Source organism: Myotis nattereri (genome assembly GCF_964212035.1).
Source record: "Myotis nattereri genome assembly, chromosome: 18".
NCBI lineage: Eukaryota > Metazoa > Chordata > Mammalia > Chiroptera > Vespertilionidae > Myotis > Myotis nattereri.
Genome location: NC_138093.1, coordinates 28,797,008 through 28,817,099, shown reverse-complemented (window position 1 = coordinate 28,817,099; position 20,092 = coordinate 28,797,008). Strand labels below are relative to the sequence as shown.

At 43.8% G+C, this 20,092-nt stretch overlaps 1 protein-coding gene across 3 annotated transcripts in view; it reads right to left on the bottom strand.

The window, feature by feature from the left end:
- Window positions 1–3,714: 3,714 nt before the first annotated feature.
- The window catches only part of SPATA45 (spermatogenesis associated 45), a 65,591-nt gene continuing 49,213 nt past the window's right edge, over window positions 3,715–20,092 (bottom strand). Inside the window, exons 3-4 of one of the 3 annotated variants that reach the window (XR_013997186.1) lie at window positions 7,674–7,796; window positions 3,715–3,847 (exon numbers count right to left, since the gene is read on the bottom strand). Coding sequence is in view for 2 of the 3 variants with exons in the window: in XM_081112765.1 (XP_080968891.1) it covers window positions 7,435–7,758 (324 nt within the window). In the remaining variant the exon portion in view is untranslated. Of the gene's footprint in view, window positions 3,848–6,799; window positions 7,797–20,092 lie in introns of those variants that run through there. The other 2 variants (XM_081112766.1, XM_081112765.1) reach the window with 2 other exon arrangements.

Here is a 20,092-nt window from a genome sequence, read left to right as displayed (position 1 = left end):
TGCAGGGAGGCAGAGCGAAAATGGAGGGAAATGACTGTCTGCCCATCCCCCTGTGTCTACTGAGGGAACAGGTGCATCAACAAATCTGAGACTCCTGGGAGGGACAGAGAGGTGTCTGGACTTGCTATGATTTCAGGTAGGGTCAGAGTCCAAAATTGATAGGTTTGTGACTTTTGATTTTCTGGTTTTAGCCTGAGGCTGTTATAAGGTGTATAGAGGAGGACAAAGTAGAAACACTAAGGGGGAGGCAGAGGGAGAGCTTCCAGGAGAAGGTGGCATTTAAACGAAAGTTAGCTAAGTGAAGGGAGGGTAAGAGAATAAAGCAGAGAACCCCAAGTAGTTCCATAAAACCAGAGGTGCATGAGGGAGGAGGCAGAAGAGGACTAGAGAGAATTAAGATTTGAAGGTTGCTAAGTGTATTATATATAACCTGACACTCATGTACTATGTATTTATTCCCTGATTCATCTTAGAACGAGCCAAAGAAAGGATGCTGTGTTTGATAGTCTTTATGTGGGCAGCTAAGTGTTCAGAGATAATTCTCCATAGGTCTCCCATTTCTGTGTATCTCTGGGGCAGAGACACTGACAGCTTTTGTTCCAGATTATCTTTATTTGAGAGAGAGAGAAACATCAGTTTGTTATTCCACTTATTTATGTATTCATTGGTTGATTCTTGTATGTGTTCTAACCAGAGATTAAACCCGAAACCTTGGCATATCAGGATGATGCTCTAACCCACTGAACTACCAGCCAGGGTCCAGATGATCTTTTCAAGGATGTTTATATAGCGAAGGGCCTTGGAAGACTATAGATAATGTCTCCCACTGAAGCAGAGGCAAGTTTATTTTTTCTACAATATAATAAAGAGCATCTCTTCCTCCAATCAAAGGTTGGGTTTCTTATTTTTTTTGTTTTGTTAATTCTCACCTAAGTATATTTTTTCCATTGATTTTTTTTTTTTTTTTTTTTTTTTTTTTTTTTTTTTTAGAGAGAGAGAATGGGAGGAAGGGGGAGAGAGAAAGAGACAGGGAGACAGATGTGAGAGAGACACATCGATTGGTTGCCTCTGGCATGTACCCCAACGGGGACTGGGGATCGAACCTGCAACCCAGGTAAGTGCCCTTGACTGGGACTCAGACCCAAGACCCTTCAGTGAACAGGCCGATGCTCTTATCACTGAGAAACTCCAGCCAGGACAAAGGTTGGGTTTCTTAAGCTCAGAGGTTTTCAGCTGTGAGGCAAAGCCTCTGTGTGCATGGCATCTGTCTGGATGACTTCACATTATTTGGGGCCGGAGGGGGAGAGGGGGGGCAGAGAGTACCAATCAGAACATGATGCTTGTGCTGCTTGCTGTTGTGGAAGAAAGGGCCACATGCTGACCTGACAAGCTCAGGGAAGGCCTGCATGACAGTCTTGCAAACTCAGAGACCTAAAGTAACCACAAAGGATGGTCTGAAATTAAACTTTAACTAAAAGCAGTTATGTCCTAGGCCCATATCTTCTCTGACATAGTCAACCTTTACCTTAACTGAGCCTATCTATCTTTTTGCATCTATGATAACATATCTTTGAAATGTCTTCCCTTTTTCCTGACCCCTTGGGGCACACAACCTAATGTGCCTGGGTACCAGGACAGATGCCACAAATTCCTTCATTGTTATTGTTATCATGTTCATTGTTGACTGTTAACTATCCTGCACCCACATAAGTAATGTGTCCATCATTTTACTTTCTATCCAATCCCAGAGGTCCATCACCCTCCCGCTTTGCTTTCTCCTGCCTCTCTAATCTACCACCAATGGATTTCATGTAACCCACCTATGTCCCTTCCTTTGATTGCAATGTATAAAAATAGATGAAAAAAACCTCTATTCTCTAGAGCAGTGGTTCTCAATCTTCCTAATGCCGTGGCCCTTTAATACAGTTCCTCATGTTGTGGTGACCCCCAACCATAAAATTATTTTCATTGCTACTTCATAACTGTAATTTTGCTACTGTTATGAATCGTAATGTAAATATCTGATATGCAGGACGTATTTAGGCGACCCCTGTGAAAGGGTCGTTTGACCCCCAAAGGGGTCGTGACCCACAGGTTGAGAACCGCTGCCTAGAGCATTATCCCAATTCCCAGCATTGTTGACAGTTTGGCTCAGATAAACTCACAAAAATTCTTTACAGGTTTTTATATTAACACTGCTCTGAGCAATAAAGTCCTTTGCCTCTGAACCAAGATTCTTATGTCTTCTGTCACCAATGCCCCTGAAACTGTGGCAGGCTAACCCTTCATAGCTCTTGACACTGGAAGTTTCGTTGTTGTTTTTTGAGAAGCAAAAAATTAGCTTTGGGCCTGGCTTTTTAAGATATACCCTCAGGGTCAATGAATCTTATCCCCACTGTGCCCTGGCGCAGTCCTAGCTGAGATAGTGTTTTTTAGGCCAGTTGACTGATACATATCCTTTCCAATATTAATATGCTTTGGCTTGTGACTCTGAGCTTTCTATGAAGGCAAATGGCAACCGAATAAAAGGTGAATATTTCACTGATATAAATACAAATGCAAAGCTGCACCTGGGTTCCAAGCCAAGTAGTACCCAGCTTGCCATATGGAATAACAGGCTATTGGCTCAAACTGCAAAAAGGAACACAAGCCACGTCAAAACCTGAAAATTAGTCTGCTACCCAAGAAGGAATGACACGCAGATAATTCTAGCAATGCTCACTTTGGGGATGGAGAATAAAATAAAACAAAAAGCTCTGCCTTGTTAATCTCTCAAGTATGTACTTAGTCAAATTATCAAAATCCTTGCTCTGAGCTCATGTAATTCAGTGTTTAGAAGCAAGTTGTTAACTTTGAGGATTAGTGGGATTGGTCAACATACTCCACCAATTTATAGGAACAAACTATTTAAACATTTTAAATTAATAAAGAGAAGATCACCGTAAAGGATCTTTTAGGTGATAAATATTTCCAAGTATCTTTTTAAAAAAACTTTTTAAAAAAAGTCTTATTGATTTTAGAAAGGAAGGAAGAAGGAGAGAGAGAGATGTGGGAAACTGATACAGGCTTGGGCCTCGGACTGACCTGCTGTCAAAGTCACAAACAAGTCCTAGCTTAGAGGGCACAGTCCTCTTAGCATAATTAGGCTTGACCTTATAACACTCCCTAGATCTTATCTGGGAAGCTAATGGGCTGAGGAAGTGCAGGAAGTGTAACCATGGTCAAAACAAGTGCAACTCACAAGAACTGTGTAACTATGGTAACCACTACCTTGTTTACCTCTCACTATGAAAAGCTTGGTGAGGCCTGAGCACAGTGGAAGTCCTTCTCCTTGAGCTGGACTTGCCGCCTGGTCCCCCAATATTCCCAAATTATCTCGTGTCTTTTCTTTTTCATTTGTGTGCGGCTCCTCTTCCAGACCCGAACTCTGAACCACGCAGGACGTGGAGGGAAACACGACAGAGAAAAACACTGATGTGAGAGAGGAGCATTGATCAGTTGCCTCCCACAGGCATCGCAACCTGGGTATGTGCCCTGACCAGGAACCAAACCAGCATCCTTTCAGCATACAGGGAGACACTCAACCAACTGAGCCACACCGGCTGGGGTGAAAGTATCTTTAATAACAAAAATCATCCCTTCAAAAATATGACTAATAGAATGAAATTAACGAAGATGTAATACTTGTTATATGACTTAACAAAATATTTCCTTGGTGAACTAGCAAATACTTTTGGCTTCTTTTATAATTAATATTTGTAAATAGTTCAGATAGATACTGAAGAAGGATAAAGAGATGGTATTTTGTGTGTCTCTGGGGATGCACTTTATCCAAATATTGCATTATCTGAAAAATAAAAAAAAAAAGTATGTTATATAACATAATTCATTTCATAGTTTCTTAAATAACCCTGAGGGCAGAGAGGATGAGTACTGTTTCAAAGATACAGGAAGTAAGGTATAGAAAGCGTAAGACTAGTCAATGGCAGATACAGGACATGAACCCAAGTGCAATGGACTGAATGTCTGTCTCCTCTCCCCCCAAAAATGTCTATGTTGAGACCTTGATCCCAGTGTGATGGCATTAGAAGGTGGGGCCTTTGGGAGGTGATTATGTCATGAGAGTAGAGCCCTCACAAATGGGACTAGTGCTCTTATAAGAAGAGGCCAGAGCAATAGCTAGCTCTTTCTGCCATGGGAGAGAACACAGTCCGAAAGCAGCCCTCCATAAACCAGGTAGAGAGCTAGCACCAAGCACCTGCCCTGACGCTCTGATCTCAGACTCCCATCCTCCAGACCCGTGAGGAAGAAACTTGTCATTTAAGCCAGCAGTGTACGCGTTTTTTATAGCAGCCCAAACTAAGATACCAAGTTTTCTGTTTTTAAGGCTATTGTCTTTCAGTAAGATTGCCCCTCTTTTGGTGTTCACACCTCTAAGTGGACAATTGAAGAGAGAGTGTGAAAAGGGGTGGTAGGATGTTGGAAAGTTTTATTTAAATAGGGTGATTTCTGATTAATTGGCTTTTTAAAAATTATTTTTTATTGATTTCAGAGAGGAAGAGAATGGGAGAGAGAGAAACATCAATGATGAGAATCATCGATTGGCTGCCTCCTGCACGCCCCCTACTGGGGATCAAGCCCTCCAACTGGGCATGTGTCCTGACAGGGAATCAAACCGCAACCTCCTGGTTCAAAGGTCACCACTCAAGCACTGAGCCTCAGCCTGATGAATTGGCTTTTGAAGGAAGATCTGAATAAATTGAGGGACGGAAAGAGAGAGAGAGAGAGAGAGAGAGAGAGAGAGAGAGAGAGAGAGAGAGAGAGAGAGGAAGGAAGAGAGGAGACCAGAGAGAGAGAGAGCCCAAGGTAGAGGGAACAGCATGTGCCAAGTCCCTGAGGTGGGAACCAGAGTGGTACATCCCAGAAACAGGAAGAAGACCATGGTGACTAAGTGGGATGAGGCCAGGGAGAGTAAAAGAGAAAAGGCTGAAAAGATAAGCACACGGGATAAGGAGGGGATTTTATCCAGGGTCGTGTGACACCATGGGTGAGTCCTGAGCAACAAGTGAAGTATCTAATATATAGGTTATTTTTTTTAATCACTCAGGCTGTCATGTAAAGAAATACATGTGGGAGGTGGCAAGAGCAGAGGCTGGGGGACAGATGTGAGGTTCCTGCTGTACTTTGGGAGAGAGATGATCATGGGTTGGCTCTGGGTGGTAGCAGTAGTCAGTCAGATTCAGGACTGATTTTGAAGGAAGAGCTGACAGAACTTCCTGACAGATTGGACGTGGAATGTGAGACAAAGAGGGGAGTCAAAGGTATGACTCGCTCTATGGCCATTTTCTGAGATGAGCAGGGGTCAAGGGTGAGTAGGTTGTGGGGTGGAGGATAGGAATTCTGTTTGGGCGATGGTAAAGTTCGCATAACATCAAGGAGAGGTGGCAATCTGATACATGCTACCTGATAGACCTGTCCAGAACTCAGGAGAAAGGTCAGGGCAGAAGCAGAAATTCGGGAGTCCTCAGACTAGAGATGAGACTTTGAGTCCTGTGACAGAGCGGGACTGTCTGGGCTGAGATCACCTAGAAACCAAGGTTAGATGATGAAAGAGGGCCCAGTATTGAGTGCAGGTGTTCTTCGGCATTCAGAGGACAGAAGAGGGCCAACCTAATACAGGGGATGCTATTCTATCACTAATGATGTTTACTATTTGATTCATTGCGCATTTGTTGAGGGCCGACTAGAGTACTGTAATGTTCATCAAATTTGGGAGGTAACGTTTACAAACGAGGGTTTTCTCGTTGCATCTGCTGGCCTCTGGGGCAAGGGGGGTGCTCTCAGCCTAGTGTGGCAGGCCCAAACTCGTGGTGTGGATTGGGCTAAGTTCTCTCTTGGGGTGAGTTCACCTTTGACTGCTTTTAAGCCAATGCCTCCAATATAGATTTGCTTTCCAGCAACAAAGCCACCATTTTTACCTCCATCTGTCTCTCAGTCGATGTAAAGCCAGATTAGGAGCAGAAGGGTATTACTGTTGACTTTTTCAAACTTCAACAGTATTCAGAATAAAGCAGACACTCCAACAAATGTCAGCACCCTTCTCTAATGCCCAGGGACTCTCCACGTGCGGAGATAAAAAGAAAATAAGGCTTCAGTATTCCCAGACCACCCTTTGAGAACTACGAGTTTAGGCTAATTAAAGAAAGACCATGGATTCACATACCGATTCCCATAACATTTACATTAGGTCTGTACTTATCCAGCATCTTGTCATCATAAAGCTTCTGTTTAATTCTGTTCACTTAAAAGGAACAAAGAGCTTTTCTGCAGTATTTAAAGGTTATTTTAATGTTCCAGAATTGTGGGCTTCTAGCCGCTATATCATGCACGTTGGTTATGGAAATTATACTTGTTAGACTCTGTTTTATAGAAGACCGTGTGCATTCATGTAAAGAGGTAAACTATGTCATAGGAGGTGGATTTTAATGTTCACTATTAAACTTGTGAGAGTTAACCTACTACCTGTGATTTAACTCATCTAGCTCCAAGTAATTCAACCAGAATAAAAGGTAACACTAGAATTAGGAACACTAAAGGCATTCCTCCTTCTAAAGGAGTTACATTTTAATGTAAAATAAACACCTGACTGTTACAGATTAACACACAATGGAGAACCTCACTTGTCCAGGCCATACTGTTTCCTCCTCTCAACACCACCTACCAGGAGCGTGGGGCAAATGCAAGTCACAACCCCCTCATCAAAGAAGTTAAATCTCCAAAATCGCCAATATAGCGATTCTTTTGTTTCTGATCCAACTGAATCATGTGTTGGTTGTATTTAATATAATTATACTCTCCTTTTACTTTACTTTTCTTCTCTTTTTTTTTCAAATAAAGGAGAAAAAACATCATCAGTTGTTTGCCTTGAATTAGAAACAAGTATTCACAATCAAGGTAGCTACCAGTTCCTCTTCTTCCTCCTGCGAAATACTACCCCCAGGGCACACCCTCACCCCAACCTCCGTCCACATTTTATTGTTTCCGGGGCCTTTTGTTTAATATTTGTCATCAAAATAATTTCCATTTTATCTCAACTTTGCACATGAAATTTTTGCAGAGGCAACAAAATTTGGCGAGATAGGCGGCCTCCGAAGCTGTGGTGGTCCGTTATAATTACCTATCACAACTTTTCTCAAAATATGGTTCTCAGGCCATCAGCATCAGAATCACCTTGGCCTGCGGAGAATGCAGGCCCCAGGACCCACCTAGAGCCTATATTAAATGAGGCCTCCTGGATGTTGCGCCTGGGATTCTGTAGGCACAAGAAAATGAGAACCTCCATCAACTAGCCTGGTTGACTGATGCTTTCCCTTCAGACAGGTTGTCCTTAAGCTATCCCAGAGCACCACTATGACATTCTCCCTGATTATACAATTACCCCTCCTGTCCATTGGGTGGGAAGCCTACCCATAACATCTTACTTTTTGACGGAAAGTGCCTCTTCTCTATGTGAGCAAGGAGACTCAGTTTGACCCAGGAGCTCCTGCCACTGTCGGGCACAGGTTCTTTGGTTTGGGAATGAATATGGCACTTATAGGCACAACTGAAGTGCCTCCGCTGAACTCTCAGTAAGCTGACTTGATTGCTTCTTTCCACCAAGCAGTTGGACTCACGCTTTTCATTGATCTCTTTCAGGAGACGTTGTCTGTCGACTTTGCATTTTATAATTGTTTCATTGGTCCTGTTTATCGTTGTCATTATGCTGACAGACTAATCATGAGGTGCTTCTTCGTGTCCTGCAAACAAATTTTAAAAAAATACCATCAGTTAGTTGCCTGATTGATCCAGAAGCCAGTACTGTTCACAATCAGATGTGAGCCAGTCTTCTCTCTCCTCCTGCAAAATACCACCACTGCTGCCCTCACCCCACACCTCCCTCCATTTTTTTATTACTGTTTTCTAAGGTCTTTTTTTGTTTGTTGATGTTTCTTCAGAGGGGAAAAAAAGTTTTATTTTTTAAAAAGGATACAGTAGAAGAATACATTTGGATTTTTAGATACTATGCATTGATTCTTGCTTTTAGAGTATTTTGTTATTTCTTCTGATTATAAAAAATTCTAAGAAAATACAGAAAAGCACAAGGTAGAAAAGCTAAAATCACTCTTGATCCAGAAACAACCAAATTCACATTTCGGATCTTTCTTTCACAATAAATATCCAAAGGAATTTTATTATAACAAATACAGAAAAAACAACAACAGTAAATTGGCTATAGGAGAACATAAATTTTAAAATGTATAAAGGTTGTTTAGTACTTAGGAAGATTTTGCTTGTTAGAACTGTACATTTGTCTTTTCAGGCATTTGAAGTGCTTAAAAATCAGATGTTAAATATACAAAGGAAGTTTAAAATATTTATAGATCTTGTGTTAACTAAATTTGTAAATGGACTGATTACTTAGAAGTATTCAATCTATTCAACCTGGGTTAATTTCAGAAAAAATAAGGGTGATCATTCTTTATACAAAGTAACTCAATTTATAAATAGCATATAATCAAAGGTTGGCAAGAAAGGTTTTTAATGTTTTAATTTTAGAAAATCAGTATTAATAATCCCACATTAACATTATATATAGATGAACAGAACTTCCATTTAAATAACTATGGCAAACCAACCAGTGTGGCTCAGTGGTTGAGCATTGACCTATGAATCAGGAGGTCACAGTTTGATTCCCGGTCAGGGCACATGCCCTGGTTGCTGGCTCCATCCCCAGTGGGGGGCATGCAGGAGGCAGCTGATCAATGTTTCTCTCTCATCATCTCTCATCTATCTCTCTCTTCCTCTCCCTTCTTCCTGAAATAAAAATATATTTTAAAAGTAAAATAAAAATAAATGACGATGGTGGACTAGATCAGCGACCTTCAACAGGCGTGCCACAAGTATTATTTAAATGTGCAATACCTGTTTCCAGTCTCCCTTGGAAAATCACTAACCTCAGGCATCATATTCTCTCTTTTTAAGAAATACGTTTTTATTCATTTCAGAGAGAGGAAGGGAAATGGAGAGAGGAGTAGAAATATCAGTAATGAGAGAGAATTATTGATTGGCTGCTGCCTGCACACCCCCTACTGGGGATCAAGCCAGAAACTCGGGCATGTGCCCTGGCAGGGAATAGAACTGTGACCTCCTGGTTCATGGGTCAACGCTCAACCACTGAGCCACACTGGCTGGGCAGATATCAGATCTTTCACAATAACTTTTGGAGTTTGAGCTCAGTATAATTTAGGAGCCCAATAAAAAGCAATTGACCAATTGACCTTTTTGAAGGTATAAATCCAGTGACGTTTGCTCACAATACAAAAGATAATGTACAACCCACCAGAAAATGAGCCCTTGGTATTCAAGTGATTTAAGTAAATAAGCAAGATGTCAATTACGAAAGTGAAAAGAGAAATGAGAAGATAACCTTCCTACATTGGATCTTGCGAGATTAAATGGAAGGAACGGCCCTGGCCGGTTGTTCAGTGGTTAGAGCATTAGCCCTTGGTCCAAAGGATTCAATTCCCAGTCAAGGGAAGGTACCTGAGTTGCAGGTTCCCCAGCCACGGTTGGGGCGAGTGCAGGAGGCGACAGTCCATGTGTTTTTCTCTCTCTCCCCCTCCTCCCTCCCGTCCACTCTCTCTTTAGAAATCAATGGAAAAAATATCCTCGGGTGAGGATTAAAAAAAAAAAAATTGAAGACAAAATATTTTACACTCAATTAACACTAAAGAATTAAATTGACCTCAATAAGGCTAATTCTATCCCAATCACCAATTAATTATCTAGTGTAGTGGAAACAAGAAAATACGGTTCCTACGCAAGCCATGCTAACACCAAGCAAGTTACCTTCACTAGGCCTCAGCCTCCTTGTATGTTAAGTGTCAATAATACCCAACTCACATGGTGTCATAAGGATTAAGTGAGCTAATGAAGTATCCATCTTACATAAAAACTGCTGTTTGAAATGTTAACCCTGCTGTTTCTGGCTTCTGTAGATGCTTGCTGGCTTAATAAGGAAAATAAGACTACTCCCATTTCAGAGAGGCCATTAAACCTTCCCCAGACGAAGTTATCAGTGCTGGCACCAGGCCAAGCCTTTGGTCCAGGTCTCAAAGCGCCAGCACACAGGGCCCTTTAAGAACTTGCAAAGAGAACCGGAAAAAACCCATATTGGGGAGACAAAGAGGGTAAGATAGTATAAATAGAAGAAACTTCCTGTGTGATTTCACCCAGAATTTGAGAGACATTTTCCTCTGGGCCCGCGCGTCATAAATGTAACTCCATCTCTCTAAGCGTTGCTCGGTTCTTCTCCGGTTTTTGTGTAACACTACTACATATCAAGAGCTCATTATTGCCAGCCCTCAATGAATGGGAATTTTAATACATTAGGTACTGTGGGAAAAAGGACTTGTTCAATTGGATAAAAAAGTCATATTTTTGTTCCTGGGTTAATCTGTTTACTTGTAGTGTCACCTGGACCAGCTAATACATAACATAATGCAGAGCCAAGTGAAAATGCGGGGCCTGTTGTTCAAAACGCATTGAGAATTTCAAGCATTAAACCAAGTGTGGGACCCTTCTGAGCACAGGTGCCCTACGCGAGTGTAGAGGTCCCATGCCTATGAATCTAGTTGGCTCTGGATGTGCCCTGGCCGGTGTGGCTCAGTTGGTTGGGTGCCATCCTGTGCTGGTTGGAATCTCGGTCAAGGCACAAGCCTGGGTTGGGTTTCGGGCTTCATCCCCGGTGGGGGGCATGTAAGAAGCAGCCCGTCTATGTTGTACCTTCGAGACAATGTTTCTCTCTCCCTCGCCCTTCCTCTCTCTCTTGAAAAAAAAAGGAAATTAATAAACTATTCTTTTTAAAAGAACTAAGATTGAAGTAACAGTTATTTAAAAAGAGTGTGTGTGTGGGGGGGTTATAGTCTCTTAAATGGAGATAAGTAATAGGCATAACCTATGGCTTTTAAAAGGACTTTGAATACACCCTTATTATTCATGGACTCCATATTTGCAAATTCACCTACTCACTAAAATTTAGTTGTTACCCCGAAATCAATACTTGCGGCACCTTCATAGCTGTTCGCAGGCACGGGCAAAGAAGTAACACATTTGAGTCTCCCTGACTAGCATATCCCCAGCGAAGGTCAGTTCTCATACTGCAAACAAATGTCCTTTTCATGTCTATTTAGCGTTACAGTTTTTGCGCTTTGGTGCTTTTTGTTGATTTCACTGTTTAGAATGCCCCTCAAGCGTAGCCATGCTGTGTAGTGATCCTAAGTACAAGAGGCTGTGATGGTTCTTATGGAGAAAATGTTTATTAGACAAGCTTTGTGCAGGCACCACTTATAGTATCACTGGCCATGAGTTCAGTTAATGAATCAACTTTTATTACATCACTAGAGGCCCGGTGCACAAAAATTTATGCACTTGGCGGGGGGCGAGGGGGTGTCCCTCAGCCTGGCCTGTGCCCTCTCGCAGTCTGGGGCCCCTCAGGGGATGACCACCAGCTGGCTTAGGCCCGCTCCCCAGGGGATTGGGCCTAAGCTGGCAATCAGACATCCCTCTGGCAGCCCGGCAGCCCTCAGGGGATGTCCACTTGCCAGCGGGGAGCAGACCTAAGCTTGTGGCTGAGCAGAGCTCCCCCATGTGGAAGCGCACTGACCACCAGAGGTCAGTTCCTGCATTGAGCGTCTGCCCCTTGGTGGTCAGTGTGTGTCATAGTGATCAGTCATTCCCAGTCTTTCTGCTGTTAGGGTCAGTTTGCATATTACCCTTTTACTATATAGGCTAGAGACCTGGTGCACGGGTGGGGGCCGGCTGGTTTGCCCTGAAGGGTGTCCCAGATCAGGGTGGGGGTCCCGCTTTGGTGCCTGGCCAGCCTAGGTGAGGGGCTGATGGCTGTTTGCAGCTGGTCACACCCCCTTCAGGGTGGGGGTCTCCACTGGGGTGCCTGGCCAGCCTGAATGAGGGGCTGATGGTTGTTTTCAGGCTGGACACACCCACTTTAGGGTGGGGGTCCCCACTGGGGTGCCTGGCCAGTCTGGGTGAGGGGCTGAGGGCCATTTTCAGGCTGGCTGGCAACTGAAGCTCCCAGCCTCTCCTTTCTCTCTCTCTCTTTTTTTTTTTTTTTAAATATATTTTATTGATTTTTTTACAGAGAGAAAGGGAGAGAGATAGAGAGTTAGAAACATCGATGAGAGAGAGACATCGATCAGCTGCCTCCTGCACACCTCCTACTGGGGATGTGCCCGCAACCCAGGTACATGCCCTTGACTGGAATCGAACCTAGGACCTTTAAGTCCGCAGGCCGACGCTCTATCCACCGAGCCAAACCGGTTTCGGCCTCTCTTTTTTTTTTATTCTGGGATTTATTTACCTTCTATAATTGAAACTTTGTTGCCATCACGGGAGCTGAGAGCCGGCTCCTGCTCGCTCCAGCTCTGAGGCCACGGCCTGCTGAAAGCAGGTATCTGGGGTTCGTTTAGCTTCTATAATTGAAACTTTGTTGCCGTCACTGGAGCTAAGAGCTGGCTCCTGCTCGCTCCAGCTCTGTGGCCACGGCCTGCTGAAAGCAGGTATCTGGGGTTTGTTTAGCTTCTATAATTGAAACTTTGTTGCTTTCGGAGCTCAGAGCCAGGCCGCGGCAGGCGGGGAACCTTGGCTTCCTCCATCACTGGAGCAAGCAAGCCTCCTGCTCGTTTCAGCTGCATGGCTGCTGGCCGCCGTCTTGGTTGGGTTAATTTGCATATCATGCCGATTAGCCAATGGGAGGCATAGCAAAGGTATGGTCAATTACCATGTTTGTCTATTATTAGATAGGATATTTAATATGCATTAAATGAGGGGCCTTTAAACAGAAACACACATAAAACAAGGTTATGTATTGATTGTTGACAAAAATGTTGTCACCAGAGGCTGGCAGGAACCTAGTCCTGTACTTCCATCAGGAGCCAGGTGTTTAGTATTCGCTAAGTCAGTGTTTGGGAAACTTTATAGAACATAAGTACAACAATAATGAGAATCTACTGTATACATAGCCCTCCCTTATCCTGGGGGGATACATTCCAAGACCCCTCCCCTCAGTGGATGCCTAAAACTTTGGATAGTACTGAGCCTTTATATACAATTTTTTTCTATACATATATATCTCTGATAAAATTTTAATTTATAAATTAGGCAAAGTAAAAGATTAATAACAATAACTAATAAAATAGCATAATTTTAACAATATACTGTAATAAAATTTATGTGAATGTGGTTTCTCTCTCCCTCACTCTCTTTCTCTCTCACTCTCTCTGGAAATTTTTATTTAATGTTTTGGACTGTGGTCGATCATGAGTTAACTGAAACCATGAAAAGTGAAACCACAAGTAAATATATTATTGTTTCTTCAAGTACATTATTTTAAATTACCTTTAACATGCAGCAATCCAAAGCCTATTTGAGGTCCACTCATGCGGATCAGTCCATTGAGATGTTACCCTGGTGATGGAATGTTCTGATTGTGCCATTCCAACTTTGTTCTATTTATAGAATCCTGGTTAAGAGAAATTTTAGCCCTAGCTGGTTTGGCTCAGTGGATAGAGCGCGGATCGAAGGGGCCTGGGTTTGATTCTGGTCAAGGGCATGTACATCAGTTGCAGGCTTCTCCCCAACCCAGGCCCTGGTCAGGGCACATGCAGGAGGCAACCAATTGATCTGTTTCTCCCTGTCTTTCCTTCTCTCTTCCAGTCTCTCTAAAAATCAATGGGAAAATATCCTCGAGTAAGGATTAAAAAATATTAATAACAAAATTAATTCTTTTAAAAAAAATGTATTTGTTGATATTTTACAGAGAGGAAGGGAGAGGGAGAGAGAGTTAGAAACATTGATGAGAGAGAGAAATATCAATTCAGCTGCCTCCTGCACAGTCCCTACTGGGGATGTGCCCACAACCAAGGTACATGCCCTTGACCAGAATTGAACCTGGGACCCTTCAGTCCACAGGCCGACCCTCTATCCACTGTGCCAAACCGGTTAGGGCCAAAATAAATTCCTTAAAAAAAGAAGTTTTAGAGTCAGAGAGATCAGCCATTTGTCCTTAAATAGATTATTCAACATCTCTTAATATCAGTTTCAATTTTAATCTGTGAAGTGGGATAAAGATACATAATTCATTAAAGAGAGATAGAGAGAGAGAGAGAGTGTGTGTGTGTGTGTGTGTGTGTGTGTGTGTGTGTGGTAGGACATGGGGAGGGAGTTAGAAGTAAATGAGATATGCTTTTCACATTGTGCCCGAATCCGTTTTTTACAAGTACTGATATTTCTTGAGCACCTACTCTGTGCCTGGTGCTGTCCTGCTACTGGGGACAAATGGGAACCTGCCTTGGTGGAGCCTATCTCTAACAGTTTGTAGTAGGTACTTAGCAAATGATAGCTATTTTTATTGATTTATTAAAACTTCAGCCGAAACCGGTTTGGCTCAGTGGATAGAGCGTCGGCCTGCGGACTGAAATGTCCCAGGTTCGATTCCGGTCAAGGGCATGTACCTGGGTTGCGGGCACATCCCCAGTGGGAGATGTGCAGGAGGCAGCTGATCGATGTTTCTCTCTCATCGATGTTTCTAACTCTCTATCTCTCTCCCTTCCTCTCTGTAAAAAATCAATAAAATATATTTAAAACAAAAACAAAACAAAAAAAAACCTTCATATTTTACTTGGAGAAATATGCAAAGAAAAAGCTAGGTAACATTGCCAGGAAGAGTTCAGTGAGTGCTTTTAACAGTGTTATCAGAGTCAGGAGTGGGAGAGGTCTCGGGACCACAATCAGGAGATGGATTTAGGAAGGAGGTGGGAATTGAGCTGATCTGGACCATAAAGGATGGGAAGGATTTAGCTAAATTGAGAGACGGTGGAGAGCATTTCTTAGCAGATCATAAGGAAGATGTCATGATAAACATGGACATGGCGCGCTGGTGGCACCGAGTGCATAATGTGGTGTGATTTCTTCTCTGCCCTGCTAGTCCGCCTCTGCTGTAGGTATCCCCTCCAATCATTATCGATGGGTGTATTCAAACCACAATCAATGGAGTATTCAGTCGAATGGGATAACTTAAGTCTAGAAAATGAAAATAACTTTTATATTATTTTAGCAAGCAAATAATTACAGAAGCCAAGTCAGCAGGGTTAAAATATTAAATAGCAATTCTTACCCAAGCATGGTGCTTCATAGCAAGTTAATCAAGCCCAAAGAGTGGGCTGTGGGAACTTGGATCTATATACTAGGATAGCCAGTCTGTCAGAAGCACATGTTGAAATAAGAATGTCCAAACAGAAGATACACCTGGAAGTGAGATCTCAACAGATTGAGACAAATGCTTCAGAGAATAACAGTTTGCAGTTTCTTTTATGCATTCGAGATTGCATGAAGGTGGGAGAAAGCAAAGAGGGATTGGATTCCAGCAGAGTTAAGATTGTGCTCTCTTGAGGGTGGTCTCATAGACATCAGATCACAGGGTTGCTCTCTTGAGGGACGTCACACTTTAGAAGTGTGGTAGGCAGTTAGAGAGACATGAGCAGAGCAAGGATGATGGGCCAGGTACAGAAGGCCACCAGGGCTGAAAGCTTTGGGTACCTAGCAAAGGACAATTATAGGGAGGGACCTGGTCCCCAGGGTGACCTTTCCTCCCCCAGCGTATCGCTGGTCATTTGGTTTAGACCCCCTGATCTTTTAGGCCTAGAGATAACATTTAGGCCTCAGTTATATTTCAACTTCAGGCCCAGAAAAGCAACAAGCAACCAGACAAGCAACACCATGGGTGAACACAGGACCGGCTGCATTGGATACACTGTATTGGTGACAACCAATCAATCAGTGGAGATCTAGACCCTGAAAGGACACACCTAGAAAACTGATGAATATTGGGCAGATGCTCTAACCACTGAACAACACTGGCAAGGGCAAGGCTTGTTTCACTGTCCCCAGCTTTAATAAATGTACTCTCAACATCACCTGAACTTGTGTTATGAAATCTTTTCTGTGTGAATCATGAACCCACACACTACTGGCAGAACCCACACGCTCAGGGCTAGGTCCCCTTTCCGGGAACATTAAGAGCAGGAGATTCAAATATGACTTAGACTGAAGCTTAGTTTGGAGGGGGAGAGACATATACATTATATAAAGAACAAAAATTCAACTGAGCACATTTAAAGATCTAATTGGCTTTATTGAACAATTCTTGAATCCAGGCAGGTTCCCATCCAACAAGGATGACAAGGGTGGGGGTGAGCAGAGGTGGAATTACTATCAAGTTAATGTAGACTAAGCTTCAGGATGTCCTTGAAAGTCTTGTATCTATTTTTTGTCATTTAATTTTGATGTCAGTTTCTTAAAGAAATCCTGAAATGATTAAGCCTCCTCCATCCCTTCATTCCCAATGTAATCATGCCACAGAATAGAACAGCATAGCTGTGGCCGTTCACGTGAACCGAGCACGGTAATAGTGGTGCACACTGAAGGCCAGGCTGCTAAGATCTACTCCCGCCCCATGAAAAATGGATTTTACATTTAGTGGCACTGCTCTGCTTTGCAGCTTACCCTCTTAGACTGCAGGAAACCTTTGCCCAGGAACAGCCACATCACTCCTAATAGCTTCTTGGACCTTGGCTTCCAGATCTCATATCGTTGAACTATTCCTTACTCAAATCTCTCTCAGACTTGGCATTCCACACCCATAATATAGCTCAATATCATCTGGACTCCCAGCCAAGTGATGCTCCCAGTCGTGCCCTCGCTGGCAGAAATGAAGGTTCATGTTACATTACACTAATACATCCGAATGTATGATGTTTATATGATTTATGCCTAAACTGGTTAATAAGTATCTACCATGCAACCCTCCAGAGAGAGAAGGTGAGGCTAATAGATTAGAATGACACAATAAAGAGATACTGCTGAGTTTCCCACTTTCTGAACTCCATTCTTTATTTTACACAACTTGGTTGAAATAGGTATGTGAATTTTGTCTAATGGCTTTCCTTGGAAATACCTAATTTTAGTTTTCGTAAATCACAGAAACTTAAAAGCAGAAGAAATTCTAGATCTCACATAGCTGTCTTCCATGGAATTCATGAATCCTAACCACAATATACGTGGTCCAATATAGACATCATCAAACTCTTGTCTAGATATATCGCATGGTGGTTCATTCAACTGAATGATAGGAAAACTACCTCTTGTTAGGCCAAAAGTAGTTAGTAGACGCCATTGTGTGCTGCCCTTTAGGGGGCATCCACAGAGCACCCTCCAGGGAGAGGCTCTGCAATCATAAATCCAGTCTGAAAAGCTTGGAGTAATTCCAGGGCAATCCATGCAGCCTTGAATAGACAAGATAGGGTCAAATCTAAGATAACATGAGACTGAGATACGACTTTGAGGAAATATGAGTTGATGATAGTGGTTATGGGTAACATTTACAGAGTATTACTCTAGGTCAGAGGTCACTCAGGCACCATTTAGGTGCTTTATATTTTCTAGCCATTTATTTCTCACAATATTTTCATGAAGAATAGTCTTCATTTTCCAGTTGTAGAAGCTGAGGCACAGAGTAACTAATGCAAAGTCATGTAGCTAGTAAGTGAAAGAGCTAGGATTTGAATCCGGGCCAATGGGACCTGGAGTCTGGCCCCTTAACCACTACAGCAGACTACCTTAATAATTGTTAACTAGTTGAGAATGTCCAAACCACGCACCAGGTGTCATTTACTTATTTGATCCTCATAAGAGCAATCCTATGAAACATGAATGGTTATGGAACATAAGTAACTTGCCCAAGGTCCTGCAGCTGGTATTCAAACCCAGGTAGCCTAGAACTCTAGTCTGATGCTCTCCCAATGTCATCTGCCAGTTTCTGCTTTCAGAAAGGGAGTGGGACGTTTGCAGATACCTGAATGTTTACTATCAATATGTATAATGGAGGTACAAGTCGAGCACGCAAAGAAAGGTCCATTTAAAATTCTACCCATTGGATTCCTTTTCTGAACAGCTTTGTGTGTGTGTGTGTGTGTGTGTGTGTGCGTGCGTGCGTGCGTGCGTGTGTGAGAGAGAGAGAGAGAGAGAGAGAGGGAGCTACGCGTAGGTTTCATGGTACATGAAGGACTTAAAAGTGCCCTTAAATACTGAGTACGTTGTGCTGAATATTATGCAATACATGCAATACAATTAGCTAGTTTTTCAGAAATCCAAAATAAACTTCTTAACTAAGACTGAAGGCCTTTGGATTCCATATTTAGTTATTTTTTCATTCAGAGAACATGGCTCAGTAAAATGAAATAATGACCAAATAAATGTTTAGAAACGCGTATTTGCAGAGGAAATTTACAAGTTATTTGGGGGGGGGGGGAAGGATTCATTTGCAAAGCAAATATTTTAAATATTCAATGCTTGTTAGCTGCAGTCATTCAGCAAATATGTATTTAACATTTTCTGTATTTAAGATTAAATCTATTGCCGAAACCGGTTTGGCTCAGTGGATGGAGCATCCGCCTGCAGACTGAAGGGTCCCAGGTTCGATTTCGGTCAAGGGCATGTACCTGGGTTGCCGGCACATCTCCAGTGGGAGATGTGCAGGAGGCAGCTGATCAATGTTTCTGGCTCTCTCTCTCTCTCCCTTCCTCTCTGTGAAAAATCAATAATAATAAAAGAAAGATTAAATCTATTGTGAGAAACCCTTAGTTTTAATTTCAGTTTAATAATGATTATTCGGAGTTGGGTGTGTGTGGGTTTTTTTGTTTTTGGTAATTTTCTTTCTCAAGAAGTAGCAGGACTGACTTTTCCTCTAGTCCAGGAAGACTCGCAAGGCTACATGTGCTCTATTTTCTTTGTTGTTAATCCTTACCAGAGGATATTTTTTCCATTGCTTTTTACAGAGTGGAAGGGAGGGAGGGAGGGAGGGAGAGAGAGAGAGAGATTGTTGTGAGAGAGACACATCAACTTGTTGCCTCCCGCACGGACACCCCCACCAAGGGCAGACAGCGAACCTGCAACGCAGGTACGTGCCCTTGCCAGGGATTCGAACCCACGACCCTTCGGTGCGAGGGCCTCTGTTCCCACCAGGGAGCCACACCATCCAGGGACCACATGTGCTTTTGAAAACAGAGACCGTGTCCCTTTTTTTATTTTTTACACCCCAGAGCCCATGAGAGTGTCTGGCACACACCGTTCAAAACAAGTTTGGTACCTGGAACCCACTGAACCTGCTGAATGCGTGTGTCCAGTAATGACCAACCCCACGTGGTGGCCCCAGGGCGAATGCTGAGCGACAGCGTCTGCTCCGTCACCCAGCCTCACCCGCCTCACTTGTCGGGGCGTGGGGGTGGGGGGATTCCAACTTCACAAGAGCAGAATCTAACGGAATCGCTTTATTTGGATTGGAACGCCTTCGGGTGCGTTTCCTCTGCGGAGAGAGCACGCATTTACGAAACGTGGCGCTGTCTGCTCTGAAGGCAGCGTCCGACCTTGACGGGCAGCTGTGCTGGCGCGAGGGTGCAGATCCGACCTCCTCCGCTGTGGGACCTGGCCCTAGGCCTAGGGGCACCCCTCGGGGCGCATCGGTAAACTCACGGGTCACCTGGGCCTCTTTGTCTCCCCCAGTTCCTCCCTCCTCCTCGTGCCCCGCCGGGAGGCGCCTAGTCCTCCGCGACCGAGTCGGGCCCCGGGCTCCTTCCAGCTCCGCCTCCGGGAGCTCCCGATTGGCTCCCGCGCCGGGAGAAGGCGCCCGCTGATTGGCCCGCGGGTCGTCATCACGAGGTGATGTGACACCCTGAGGCGGGGACGCCCCGCCTGGCGCTCGGGGCATTTACTTTGCTTGCGGATCCAGGCTGAGTGTTTTGTAGTTCGGGCTCCCACCGGCCTCTCCCCGTCGGAGAGCGGGCCACGCACAGGAGCGGTGGGCCAAAAGGTTGGGTTGGGGTGCCGGGAGGGCCTCGGGTGCTGGGCGGGGGTGCAGGGCGGGGGAGGGGGCTGGGGGCGCGAGGCAGCACCGGGGAGCCCAGGGACTTGGCCGGGCCGG